Below are 13,552 nucleotides of genomic sequence, written 5' to 3' on the forward strand. Positions count from 1 at the left end.
AGAGCCCTTCATCTGGTCAGTGAGCTGGGAGTTGAGCTGGATTCTGCAGATTTCCTTTCAGTGCTGGGTTTTATCCCCTCCATCGTGTGCAGGCCTCGCTCACAGAGGGTAGCCAAGACAATAACCAAGCAAAACCGGATGCAAATTGACTTGCACATGTACACATTCAGACCAAAAAGTGAAGCACGGAGGCTTCTTTAAGGGGCAACAATAATAATTCATGATGGGCGGATGTAATTAATTATCATAATTCATGATGGGCAAACTAACTCTCCCCAATATTTCTCTAGAGTGACTAATGACTTCATTGCCTATAGTGAATAACTTCTGCCACTCATTTCTGAGTTTATTGTTAATAAACCCTGACAGGTGGGGGAGTGTCATGTCCATGACCAACAGGTAGGGAGCCAAATAATGCTTCCTTTCAAATTATACTCAACTCACATTGGGTCTCCAGGGATACTTTGGTTTTCCCCAAAAACAAAAACGCCTAACAGCTCTGTTAGGTTCACACTGCTCCAGATAAATAGTAAGCAACTTTCATACCAAAAGTTCCTATCATGTCAACCCTTAGCTCAGATTTTTATGGAAATGAAATACAAAACATAAAATAAATATTAAATCCAAAATCAGAGAGGTAAGCAAGCCTTTGAAGGGCATAGTGTGTTTCAATACGCTATACTTTAGTATTAAAAACCAAGTGAAATGTGTCAATTATGGATTCATTTGCTACACAAAGAAGAAAATTAAATCAGGAAAAAAAGGAACAAACACTTAAAACCACCACTTCAAAGCTGATATTATCCAAATTGACTGTTTCTATTGACAGATTAAATTATGTTGCAACATTGACATTTCGTGAAAAAAAAAAAAAAACCCTTCTGAGCGAACACTTTTCGAAAATGAGGATTGCCGAACTGAGTAACAGGCAGAGAACACATAAAACAACTCACCCATCCCCATATGGCTATTCTTCCTTCATCAATGAAACCCATTTCTATGAATTTTCTGAAGTGAAAGAAACAAATTTTTAGAATTTTAATTGTGTACACATGACATTTACTTCATTACACAAGCATATTTAATCCAAAGCTTTAATAGAAACGCTTCATCTCTTTGTTTAGACAAATGCATAATAAGGCTGGATTTACAAACAGCTAAAATAATAGTGTCCTGTTTTCTGCAGAGGATAAAAGGCTCATCTTAGACTCCACTCTTCATCCTTAGTGATCCCAGTGTCCTCAGGCCCAGTGTTTGAATCTTGTCAGTTAGCAAAGCCTGTCCCCAGATTACCTCGTTAGAATACAGTGGCATCACTACTAGTACCAAATTTCTAAATCCTTGGGCCTTGGAAAGGGTTTTTGTTTCACTGCCCATTCAATTTTTATTAAATTTGTATCACTTTATTTACATAGTTGTTGATAACCATCATTTTGATTCTAGGTCCTATTCAATGAAAAATCTATTCTTGCTGTTCATAAATAGGAGCCCCCCTCCCCAATTTACTATGGTATGAACAACTAACTATATCTACATGTATCCTTTTAAAAAAATGTTGAAACGATTTGCTCAGCTCCATCACATTTCTAAAACGTTTTCAAAACAATTTATTTCTTTAGGAATAACAGACTATAATAAAAACAACCTTTAAGACTCCCGGGAAGCTTCCAAAGCAATGTTTGCCGTTCGTTTATACCTCAATTCTCTAGTATTCTAGAGAAAATGAGACTCACTGGGAGAGTGGGTTAAGAGCCCCAAGAAAACTTTATAGGGATCAGAAGCAAGAAAGAAGGGGTGACTGAGTGAGTGGGCCCTGGAGAACACCACATTAGGGAGATGGAAGGGAGGGACCCAGGGAGGCGTGGCCCCCAAAACACATTGGTGTGGCCTCTGCTTTCTGTTTATGCCTTTCTTGTCAGTTTTCTGGAAGTAGAACATGCGTGTCTCTTTTGTTAGTGGAATAATGGAATTTCTTCTTTTCTTTTGTTGTTCTGGGAATTGAACCCAGGTCCTTAGGTTTACTATACTAATGCTCTACCTCTGAGCCCTTTTTGCCAGCTCTGTAGAATTACTTAAAGGGATTTTATAGCAACCATTTCGCTCATTGCATCGACTCAGCATGCACGTTTCTGACGCATTGAGGAGTTGGGCAAATGCCCGGGACAAACAGATGGGAAGAGGCCCCGTTAGTCACAGCTTACCCGACACGAATTCTGAAGGACACTGAGTGTACAGGGAAGAAACGGAGTAGCAAATGGAAAATTGCTACCTGTGTGGAAGCAGATCAAGGGAAAGCGAGCAAACGTGCCGAGAACGTGGCCCTTCGGCCATTCTCCCACACATTTCAAAATCAAAATGGGAGACGAGGAGGTTCGCTTTCTTGTTAAAAGATAGTCTCACTACTGGTGTTGGAAGACAGTTCTGAGCCATAAAATCGGTCATGATTTTATGATCTCCTAGAAGCTAACAATCATACTGCCTTACATCTGGGGCACAAAGCAAATAACAGGTGATGCACAGAAACAGGAAATTCTTATCGGCTCCCTGGCTAGGTTTATTCTGAAAGGATGACATTTGCAGGAAATGATAGTTTAGTGGTTAACATGGAAATGACACATTAACACTTAACGTGGCAGGACTAGGTTAAAGGTTAGCTAGATAAAACAAGCCTTCTGAGATCAACAAGGCTCTATAAACTTCATCCTCAAAATCTGGAAAGCTTCCTGGAAGGTGAGTTATCAGAAACTACTGATAATATGGTTTAATCAACACAGTAAAGTAATACGTGAAAAAGGTATTTTTTTTTTAAATATCAGAGGTTAAACTGAACTTCATATATCCTTCCCATTTTAAAACAAATGACTCTGGGTTAAGATCATCTTGAATCCTACTAACTGATTACGCTATTTGAGTTTTCTTTTTGACACTATTAAGAATGATAATATATATTTTTTTCTCTTAAAATTTTTCATCATTAACCCTTAAATCACATAAAATTAAGACTTCGGGACTATATAAAATGCTGACTATACTCCAAATGAGTGGAGCTGATAATCTCTGAAAATTTGTGATTGTCTAAAATGTGGCATTTTCCAAGAAGCCTGAAGAAACCGTGTTCCCGTTCCTCCAGCGCTTGTGAACTTGCTACCATCTGTTCCTTATGAGATTCTCATGCACGGGCGGGCTATAAGGTGATATTGGTCTCCTATTCCTCCGTTTTCCACTTGGTTTGCATTTATTAGCTTGGCTTGACCAGTACTTACTGCTGTTTCAAACTCACACACACAGTTTTCTGTTGACACATAGAAAATCACCTATATAAAAAATTTTAAGAGATTCAGGGAAAACAATTTCATTTCTGGGTTGATTCGAGAGTGACAGTCTTCAGGTTAGGTGTTTGCTATCTGATTCCTAAAAGGTCAAGTTGGGAGACAGGGAGTTGAATCATTCTCGATATCATCCTATTTTTTTTTCCTTTTTAGCCTTTCCTTTCGGGAAGAGCTGGATCCTTAGGTCTCTTTTACATGTCCATGTAACAGAGATTTCAAACAAAGCTAGGGCCAGCCGAGGGACTCTGCACCGTCGCATGTGTTGCTTGAATGGGCCTTGCAGCCACTCTGTGACCTTTGCTCTACAAGAGGCATGTTAAAAATCCCATCTAACAGTAATGCCTCCCCTTAAAGCACCCTTAGATTTTAAATGCATGGAAAACAAGGGCTGCCAGTTTGCACTGCTTTGTACGGAATGTAATATGGTGACACACAATGAAACGTGGCATGCACTGTTAAGTGGCTGAGCACGTGGGTATGCTTGCCCTACATCAGGAAAGCATTCTCCAGATAACATACTAGAAAATAAAGGTTCAGGGAAAGTAATGGCCACCAGTTATTACCTCTGTTACATCTGCAAGCAAGTACCAAAGACAAGTTAGTGTTACTGCAAAATTGATACAAGATAGGATTTAAGGCCAGAAATAACAATTTTCGTTAAGGTCCTTACATGGGCTTCAGATCTATACTTTTACTTCATTCAACAGAGTAAATTAAGAATTCATTATTTGTGATGGTAAATCAGTGGTTTAAATGGCATGACATAGTTTATTGTTAGTAGGCTGTATAATTATGATTGTTTTAAGCCAAAGATAAAACAAACTGCCCTATAGTTCTATCAACCTTAGAAGACATTTAAAGACATGATTTATAATTTTTTATCTACAAGCTCTTGCAACATCTTTGGTTTATATTTCCTTGGTGTTTTTATAGTTTAAGTATGAACAGACAAGACCCAAGTTGTACCTCTAGCAAAACACCCAAAGACTTAAAGCTGCAAGGCTGACGAATGTGTTCTACTCTTCACTGGACACATCAAAGTCCAGAAAAACTAAGCAGAGAATTTAGCTCAGTAGGTTAAGTGGTTGCTTAACACTTACAAGGTCTTAGACTTGCCTTCTAACACAGCCGAAACAAAAACAAAAACAGAATACAAAATCCTCTGTTGCCCCAGTGGAGTTCATCTTAAATCATTTCTTCACTGGACAAAATTCTTCCAAATAAATTGATAGCAAAAATATCAAGTCTGGATCAGCAAAGATCACGTAGCCTCCGAGAAGTGAGGGATTAATTATAAGTTTCGATGTTGCATAACAATGTAGTCATTAATTTATTGTCTTTTATTAAAATTCACTGCTCCACTTGAACACATTGTGTCTGTGGGTAAGTGGCCACTCACTAAATGAAATAAACATCAGAGTGTATGAGTCATGACTGCCTTTCTAGTCCTAAAATCAGTTACATATGAATCTAAATGTTTCTGCTTTGACTAGAGTCAGAAATATAATAAACAATATCCCTTACACATGCTGTCTGGACCTTTTCCATATGTGTTAAATTAAATCTCTTTTGTATATGTTGATCAGTATTGCTAAGATCAATGACACTGAGGGGGATAAGAGATATTGTACTAAGTTTTATTTAAAATTGATCTTTGTTGCCTTTAGCTGTTACATGTGCAAAATCATCTATAGTTACAATGCAACCAGTCAGCAAGCCTTTAGCATTCAGACTGGTAAACTCGGATTCACTGGCTTCACCTCCTCACTCTATAGGAATAGGAGTCTGGGGCAACCGTGTATACTGTCCCTAGTGCAGTAGAGTTTTATTGACAACATTGTTTTAGATCCCAACAAGATGATGGGTCCGTTAACTCTGGTTAGAAATATAGCTGGGAAAAAAAAAAGAAATTAGATCTGCCTTCCTTCTAAATGTTTTCAGAATATTTCATCCATTATATGAAAGCAGGATCCTTTTGACAAAAGGAACATAGGCATCTGTTCTTATGGTAGCATGGTAAAATATGACAGCAAGATTATTCACAAATCAACTTCCAGCACCTAGGACATGCCGTGCCGAAGACAACCTGAACCAATTCTGAAGAGGAAGACTGACAATTGACTACATTAAGCTATTCGATTTATTGAAGGCCATCACTAAAGTTACATAATCATTTTTCTTTTCGTTTTTCAATTGTGGGCCATGGTAATCAATAAAAGTTCGGTTGTAAAGTCTTGGCTCTACCAAACATTTTTCTTCACCATTATCAGCCCCTTTCCATGAACAACTTTCCCAATATTTGACCCAAAAGATCCCTTTAAAACTAATAATAATTTTCTACCAAGTCAGTGAGTCAGAGCAAAAAAAGAATGAAGTCATTAGGGACAGTAAACATGACTGAAAGTAGGGCTCGGTGGCAGGATACACCCACCATATTCAGGGGCACCTGTAGGATCTAAGGTAGTGATGCCACACTTGTTGTGTGTGGACAGTTTATTGAAAAGGTGCTCACCTGACAGCTGTGAGCTGGTCCTCAACTTCATACACACCCAGCTTTCGATACACGGCATGCAGGAATTTGTCACCTTGGAAAGCAGTGCCCCGGCCATCTACCAAGGCAACGACTATCCCCTCTTTACTTGCAAGATAAGTTATCCAATTAACAGAGAATACAGACTTTACACTCTGGCTGCAGGGACCACCATACCTAAAGGAAAATAAAAATTAATTAATTTAAAAATAAAAAATTGATTATTTAAAAAAAATAAAATCCATTTTTCTCAGCAGCCTAGCATGGATTTCAACAGTTCCCAGTCCCACTATGTGATAAAAATTTCAATATCAATAACATTAGAACTGGTTCTAAATCAAGAAGAGACCAGGCTTTTCCCAGAGGTTTGCTACAAGGAAGTTGTTTTGGGACACAGCCTCTCCTATTCCCCAAAACGGATACATCTAGGGTTGGCATTTCAAGGAATATGTGTGGGTTTTTCGTCATTTCTGCCACCTGCCACTTGCTAAAAGCAGACATAAGATATACTAAAAAAAATGCATGGTGTTTTAAGCAAATTGTGTGTAGGTCAGCCCTGATTTTGGGTGTGATTCCACTAAATGTATTCCATTCCTTTATTTCGTTTCTAACTCAATTACATAAGATGTTAAGATGATTTACACTATTTTTTTTGGCTGCAATCTCTCTATCTCAAAGGTATTCTGACACATTCGGCAATTTGCCATCCCAAGGAAATTCAGCACAGCATACGCAGGCAAGTCCATCTCAAATCTCAAAACTTCCTTGATCTATTTTAAATAGCCATATTTTATTTACTCTGATTAGTTGGGGGAATATATAAAAACAGCATCAATAGGAACTGTTACCAAGGAGAATGGTTCATTCTATTTCATAAATGTGTGTTCCATCCAACATATTTTCAGTAAATAGCTTTTACACTACACAAAATATTACATACACTTGAATTAGCAGAGGGTACTTCTTTGATCTGTCAAACTGAGGAGGAAGAATCATCTTGTACCAGAAAGCTTTGAAAACAGAAAAAGGGAAAATAATTACTCCATCACATGCATGTTATTTTCTTTAACACTGTGCACTACAAAAGCAACCCAGGAAATCATTAAGGACTAAGAACGTATTTTCAACAGACCCTATTACCTCGTTCAGGTCTAATTTGCAAATGACTATAAATCCTCAAAATACTTGCTTGCTCTACAAGCATCTATTCTAAAATTAAAATTAGATAATCTCTCTTTTTTTTTTAAAAAAATGTCAATGTAGAGAGGGAGCTATGGAAAAGTAGACGTTCAACTGTATTTATAATCACAGTAAAATGTTTAACAAAACTGAATATTGTCAGGGAAAGGTTATTTTAAATGAGAGCTTACATCATATGGCTTGGACTATGACGTTAACTCAGTAATTTGTTTTAGGCAAGCCAAGTGTTCACCTTCACATCTGTAAGTGAGACGTTTTTAGAATATCTTACTCATTCCACCGTCTTCAAGCTTCTTAATTTCCACTGCAGGCAGCTGGATGTTTCTCAGAGCGTTCTCCAGTTCTTTGTTCTCTTCTAATACTTGTATTTCTTTGTAAAAAAAAAAGAATATAATGTTCATCTTCAGTTCATACTAATAAATAAATAATTTTACATAAATAATTTCTTTCATGAAATTCCTTTGGCTTGTACGGGTGACAACGATGTGACTGAATAAGGGTCTGTTATGGTCCTTCTCAGTGGCAGTCATGATGCGGCCAGCAGTAGAGATGCCGGAGTGTGAGGACTTCACATCTGACCAGTGTCCTCATAGCCCCTAACACCTTTAGCATTTTAAGCTACAATGCTTATTTGACCATCTTGTCCCCTATCTGACTGCAGTTTTTCATTTTGAAGCCATGAGGCTGAATAGGTGACATTTCTTTAAGAGTTGAGCAAAAGGGAGAAATTCAGCCTCTGGATAATTGACCCCTCTCAGGGAAAGGGTAACACAACTGCAAGCCTAAGTGTTTCAGCATGAGGAGTTAAATATTGCTTCTGAGATTTTTATATTCGTATCTTGACCTTTCCTTGTTATATCGGATTAACCTAGACACACAGTATTGTGCCTCGTGTCTGAAAAAAAAATCTAAAAGCTGCTGTTCACAGTAAGGAGTGGTGGCTCCTGCCTAAAATTCCGGTCCTTGGAGATTGAGAAGGAAGGAACTTCGCAAGTTCAAGACCAGCTTGCTTTACATTGTGAACTCAAGATTAGCCCAGTTGAAAGTCTAAGACCCTCCCTCAGAACAAAACAAAAGCTACTCTTGATACGGAGCTCAGCGATATTTCACACTTTCAATGTTTCAAACTGAATAAATCAGTTGATCCACTGAGTGTTATAGATTGGCAATACATGTAAATGGGTTTATATTAAGAAAGCTCTTTGAAATAAGTTTTAATTTGATACTAACATCTTCATGAAAAAAATTAGTCTTTCATACAATATGTAGAGTTAGATCTTTTTTTTTTCTGTGAAAGGGAGAAGTAGATGACTTGTGAGATATGGTAATTGCTACAAAATAAATCCTGAAGATTTTGTTTACATTCATCTCTTTGAAAAGCGGTCACTGAAGACAGTGAACTGGAGACTTATAACTACTCTGTTTGCCAAACCACTTCCCGGAGAGCTCTGTTTTCATATGCTCATGGCATTTTGCTCCAAAATGTGTTATATTTAATCTTAGCACACGTAGGAAAGCTTTGGATATGATTTATACAAAAGACATAATAAGTTTCACGTTAGCTTTGGGTAACCCATCAGAAAAGAAATACACGTGACACACTACACGTTAGGACTCACAAAAATCAAACGCACACATCTAAGTGAAATCTAGCTACTGCCTGCCCTCGTGTGGAGTCTGTATGTGGCGTTCCCTCAGAAATGAATCCTGTCAGAGGTCAGAATGTAGAGCGTGGTAATGGACCCATGATTGATATTCTTGTTACCTGACCACATAAACTGGAAATGGAAGGTGTTATCATGTTGTACGATTTTTAACTTTATGGCTATTCTCTTGCTAATTAATGAACCTTCAAGTTTTATGACTGAACGAAGTACCAGGCTTGCTTGAAAAACCTAATCAATGCCTCTGTAGTTCTGTTCTCCGGAAGAGAGAGCACAAAGTTGCCCTACTTCTTAAAGTACAAGTAGAACTTCCTAGAGCTATGGTAAGAGAGGTGGCAACTGGACTTTTCTGTGGAGCTGTGCTTTAGAAGTTGTCATGTTGTAAGGGGTGATATGGTTCACCATATACTTTCTTCCCTTTGCTAATCTTTCTAGTCTCACTGCTCCCCTACTGAGGGTCTGGTAAAAGATATGAAGCACATAGTCCATATGTTCATACATACCTTATTATGACAAATCTCAACTGAACTTTAAAAGTTATTGGTCTTATATTCAGTTTTTGTTTAAGTCCTACTAAAGTGATGTATTTCATATTAATTAAATTTTGTAAAGAATCTGTGGTGAAACTGATAAGTGAGGTCATACGGTTGCTTAGTTTAATGAGGACCTGTAATGCCCAAAGCAACTGAGCTTCAGACGGGCCCTCAATATTAAGTGCCAACTCTTCTGGGTTTCCATAGTATCTGGTTCAAGCATAATCCGCTGCTTTCAAATGATTCTCTTCTTTGCATGGAAATGAAACATACTGTTTTCTTTAGGGCTTTCGAACTTTCATGAAACCACCATTGTCTCCTCATCCTTTCCCACCATAGGAGATTAATCTCTTCATGTATTTCTGAACCCTATCTCCTCCCACCTTTCAGGGACTTTCTTATTCTATCTCTTGGGGCTTGGACAGTACAGGATATGTATATAGCCAGACTAGTCTTCATCTTCTGATGCCCTTTTTCTACTTCTCAGTGTTGGTATTGCAGATGTGTGTTATGTTCTACACCTAGCATTCTGCAATCTTGTTCAGCCTCATAATTTCTTCAGTCAACGTTCAACAAATATGTATCGTCTTACAGAACAGTATCTATTCCCAGCTAGTAGCCAACCTTTCTTCTCTCTTCACAGACAAATGCACTAGAAGTACTGGTGGCTTTGTCAAAACAAACAAACTCCCATTAATTTCCTACGCAGGTCCTACCTTGCTTTAATCTTGTCGCCTCCACCCCTGTCTTCTAGAACCTGCTCTAAAAAGTGCTCACTTTTTAAATTTACCATCTCATTCACTTCTAAGGCCATTGATACCAAGTTGTCCATAAGTTAACAGCATCTTGATGGTAATCTTCAGTACAACTGCTATTTTGACATTCAGATCCCCAAACCGGGTCACTGTAGGCCAACGAGTTCCATCCAAATATCCTATCAGTATGTTAAACAAATGTCACCATCTCCTCAAAGTTCTGTTCTCTACAGTGAGTACTTTGTGAGTAAAAGCAACCATTTCAGTCCACCAACCAAGCCAGTCATCTGAATAGTATCAATTTCTTTCCTATCCAAGAATCTCAGGTTTGAAGAATGCCATTAGGATACATTTCTTACCTGACATAACCCAGATAGGGGCTTTCCCTGTGTGCCTTTCTGTTTCCTGTATATCCTGTATTTCCTTTCTCTTAGCACTGAATTTCATTTTCTCATTGTTGCCTGCTCATACATTTGCATCACCCAGTAATCTCTAATCTCTTCAAGGGTAGGAATAAATACCCAATCTGGTCTCCATCGTTTTAGAGAAATAGTACTACAATGGATGGCCTAATTTAGTAAATGCTCAAAAAAATATTTGCTGAGTGAAGATTGGTGACAGCAAATGAAAAGGACAGTGGGTTTAAAAACAACTTAAAAGAAACATAATGCACAGCATTTGATATAAAATAACTAGATAAAGTTAGATCTTTATCAAGAGTATAGATTGCCAAGCACAATTTAAAATCTACCTGATTGGAAGACCTAAGAATTTATATTTGTGGTAAGCATATGGTATGGTTTAAATATGAATGTTTCCCATTAGGCTCCTGTGTTTGGGTGCTTGCTTTCCAGTTGCTGGCACTGTTTTTGGAAGGTTCTAGAACCTTTAGGAGGTAGAGGCTTTCAAGAAGTAAGTTACTGAGAGACTGATCTACTTTGTCTCATTCTTGTATTATTTCTCTTCCCTGACTGCAGGCAAACCCCTGCCATTGTGCCTTCCAACCACAAAGACCCAGATACCCTCAAGCTGCCTTCTTCCCAGAGATTTGATTGGAAGAATGAGAAAAATATCAAATGCAGTGTAAACGAATACTGTTTCATTAGACAAGTTGGTGGATCTGTTCTCTAAAGGAATTTGAGTCATTTCTTGAATTAGAAAATATAAAAATATATATGATGTACACGGAGAGTGGTGTAATAAAACTTCAAAAGCATTAAAAAGATTAGTATCTGCCTGGAATATAATAAGAACATCAAGAAAAAAATTCTAGGATATAGAAATTCATGTTATGGGGGAAAGGAAGTTGAGTTATATTTCAGAGTGGTGATAAAATGAACTTTAAATATCTATGGAGATTCTATTAAAACAGAAATTCAGGACTTGAAAGTAGTGTTGCTTTGAAATGTCCTCTCAGTGTTGAATATGTCTTATGAACAAACTTAACCTATTTTTCAGGGCACTTCCTATTAGAATCAAGGTTAAAACAACTTCAAAATGAAACTAAATCCACTGTCCTACTTCAGAATCCTGGCCCTAGACAGAGTCTGTGGCCTTTTCTTCATGACTTCATTTTCACCTACTCTGGATCCATTAAACTGACACAAAACTAATCCCCAAGTAGTGTCCCGATGTGTTAGCCAACTGTCCAGGGACAGCTGTAGACCTCAGTGCTGAAGGCAGGAAGCATTCCCTTAACCCACACCACTCCTGTTCTCCAGCAACTCCAATCTGCTTGTGTTGTTTAATGGCCAATCAGAGGATAATGCGGAACCAGCAGGAAAAACACAAGAAAATTAAATACTCGGATTACTCTGATCAGAGCAAAAATGGCCATCTTTGAAGTGTAAACCATTTTAGGCACTGTTGCAAATTCAAGGTAGAGGCGAGCTATGAAGACAACAGTCAAAAGTGGAACAAGGTATCCGGAAATTCCAGGGCGTTCATACATGGCAACAATGTGATACAGTTGTCAATGCAAAACAAACAAAAGAGCTGGAATGATAATCACCCTCTGCTCCCAACCGAATCCAAGAGGTAAGAAGCCATGTCTAGAATTTTTTGCCAGTGTGGGGTGATAAAAAGAAAAAAAATAAACCCTCTTCCTAGAAAAGCAGGAATTCTTTTTTGAGGAGAAAGAAGATGTACGGATATGCTTTCATTCTGATTCTAATCTTCTCTGGTTTTAGAAAGCCAGGGGGGATGAAAGACTCGATCTCTATGGTGTGATTTCTGTTATGTCATGGCCCCACTGCCAAGAAGTACTTGTGGTTGGGTTTAAAGCAAACAATATCTCAAACTGAGGAATAATGAACTTTATGACAACAACATGGTATCGAGGATTCACCTCGTCAAGGGTGGCTAACTAACCTGCCCTCTGAAAGGGCTCATGATAGAGAACTCAGAGTATTCTAGATGCAAGAGAGTACCTTGGTCTGTGCGGCCATCATGGAGGGTGGAAATCGGGAGGCCAGGGCCTGTGGGCAGAACAGAAACAAGAAAGTGACTACGGTTAGGAATAACAGTTCACTGTCAGCCAGGACTGTGTGTAGTATCTATGACTCATGCCAAAAAACACATCTTTTAACTCTTTGCTGTCCTTATGTACTATTGTTTTTTTTTGTTTTTGTTTTTGTTTTGTTTTGTTTTGTTTTGTTTTGTTTTGTTTTACCTTAGAGAAGCAGGCCTTTTAAGTTCCATTTAAACCACACATATCAGGTCAAAGCCCAATGAAAGAACAGAAGTGCGAGAAGCCTTACCTGCACCGTAGCTTTTCCAGGAGTGAACCTTCATGGTTAGAACCTAATTAGCCATGCACAAAGGCCTCAGAAGCTGCAGGCTGCCTTCTAGGAAGTTCTCACACTCACTGGACAAGTTCTAGCTGTATGTTTATTTTTAAGTAACCTTCACCAGTACCTAGATTGTGTCTCATTTGTCGAATGTTCGGTTTGTTTTGGTGGATAAAAGCTAACATCTTTTATCCAATGACATGCTCAGATAAATTTTTATCTAAGGCTTCCTTTTCCAATACACTATTTTAAGTCATGTTTCGGGGGTTAGTAAGTTATGGTAGGAGGAAGGTGGTACTGAGATGTTACTTGAGGGATTAAAGAAGGAAGGATGGGGTCATGAGGGCTGGTGGGGTGTAGGGTTTGTCACAGAGATTCTAGCTAAGAAGCTAGAGAGTCTGAAGAATTGTCACAGTGGGGCAACAGATAGGATTTTATCCTCCAGCATGGAGCACAGTGCTGTCTGTTACTACATCAACCTCCACAGACTTGAGGACTTGGGACGTAAACTGTCGGCAGCTACCACCACCTTTTGTAATGAGTGATTGATAAATTAGTCCTCAAGATGGCTGCTCTCTATCCAGAAGGGCACTGCCTACAATGTATCACAACGTTCAGAAACTGGCTGTTTTGATGAGGTGTCCATAGATAAACAAATGCCATTACTCGTCTAAAATACAGAATAATCTAATACCCAGACTACTTTTAAAGAGTACATTGACCAAGGGACTCAGTGCAGTAAAAGGCAACAT

The 13,552-nt window shown here is 38.3% G+C and overlaps 1 protein-coding gene across 1 annotated transcript in view; it reads right to left on the reverse strand.

Annotated features, from left to right (window-relative positions):
- Fap (fibroblast activation protein, alpha) overlaps positions 1-13,552 on the reverse strand; it is a 68,460-nt gene that overhangs the window by 10,358 nt on the left and 44,550 nt on the right. Inside the window, 5 exon segments of the mRNA NM_138850.1 lie at positions 954-1,008; positions 5,842-6,036; positions 6,800-6,869; positions 7,331-7,429; positions 12,441-12,488. Of these exon segments, the coding sequence (NP_620205.1) occupies positions 954-1,008; positions 5,842-6,036; positions 6,800-6,869; positions 7,331-7,429; positions 12,441-12,488 (467 nt within the window).

This window comes from Rattus norvegicus, chromosome 3 (assembly GCF_021556685.1).
Source record: "Rattus norvegicus strain SHRSP/BbbUtx chromosome 3, alternate assembly SHRSP_T2T, whole genome shotgun sequence".
Lineage (NCBI taxonomy): Eukaryota > Metazoa > Chordata > Mammalia > Rodentia > Muridae > Rattus > Rattus norvegicus.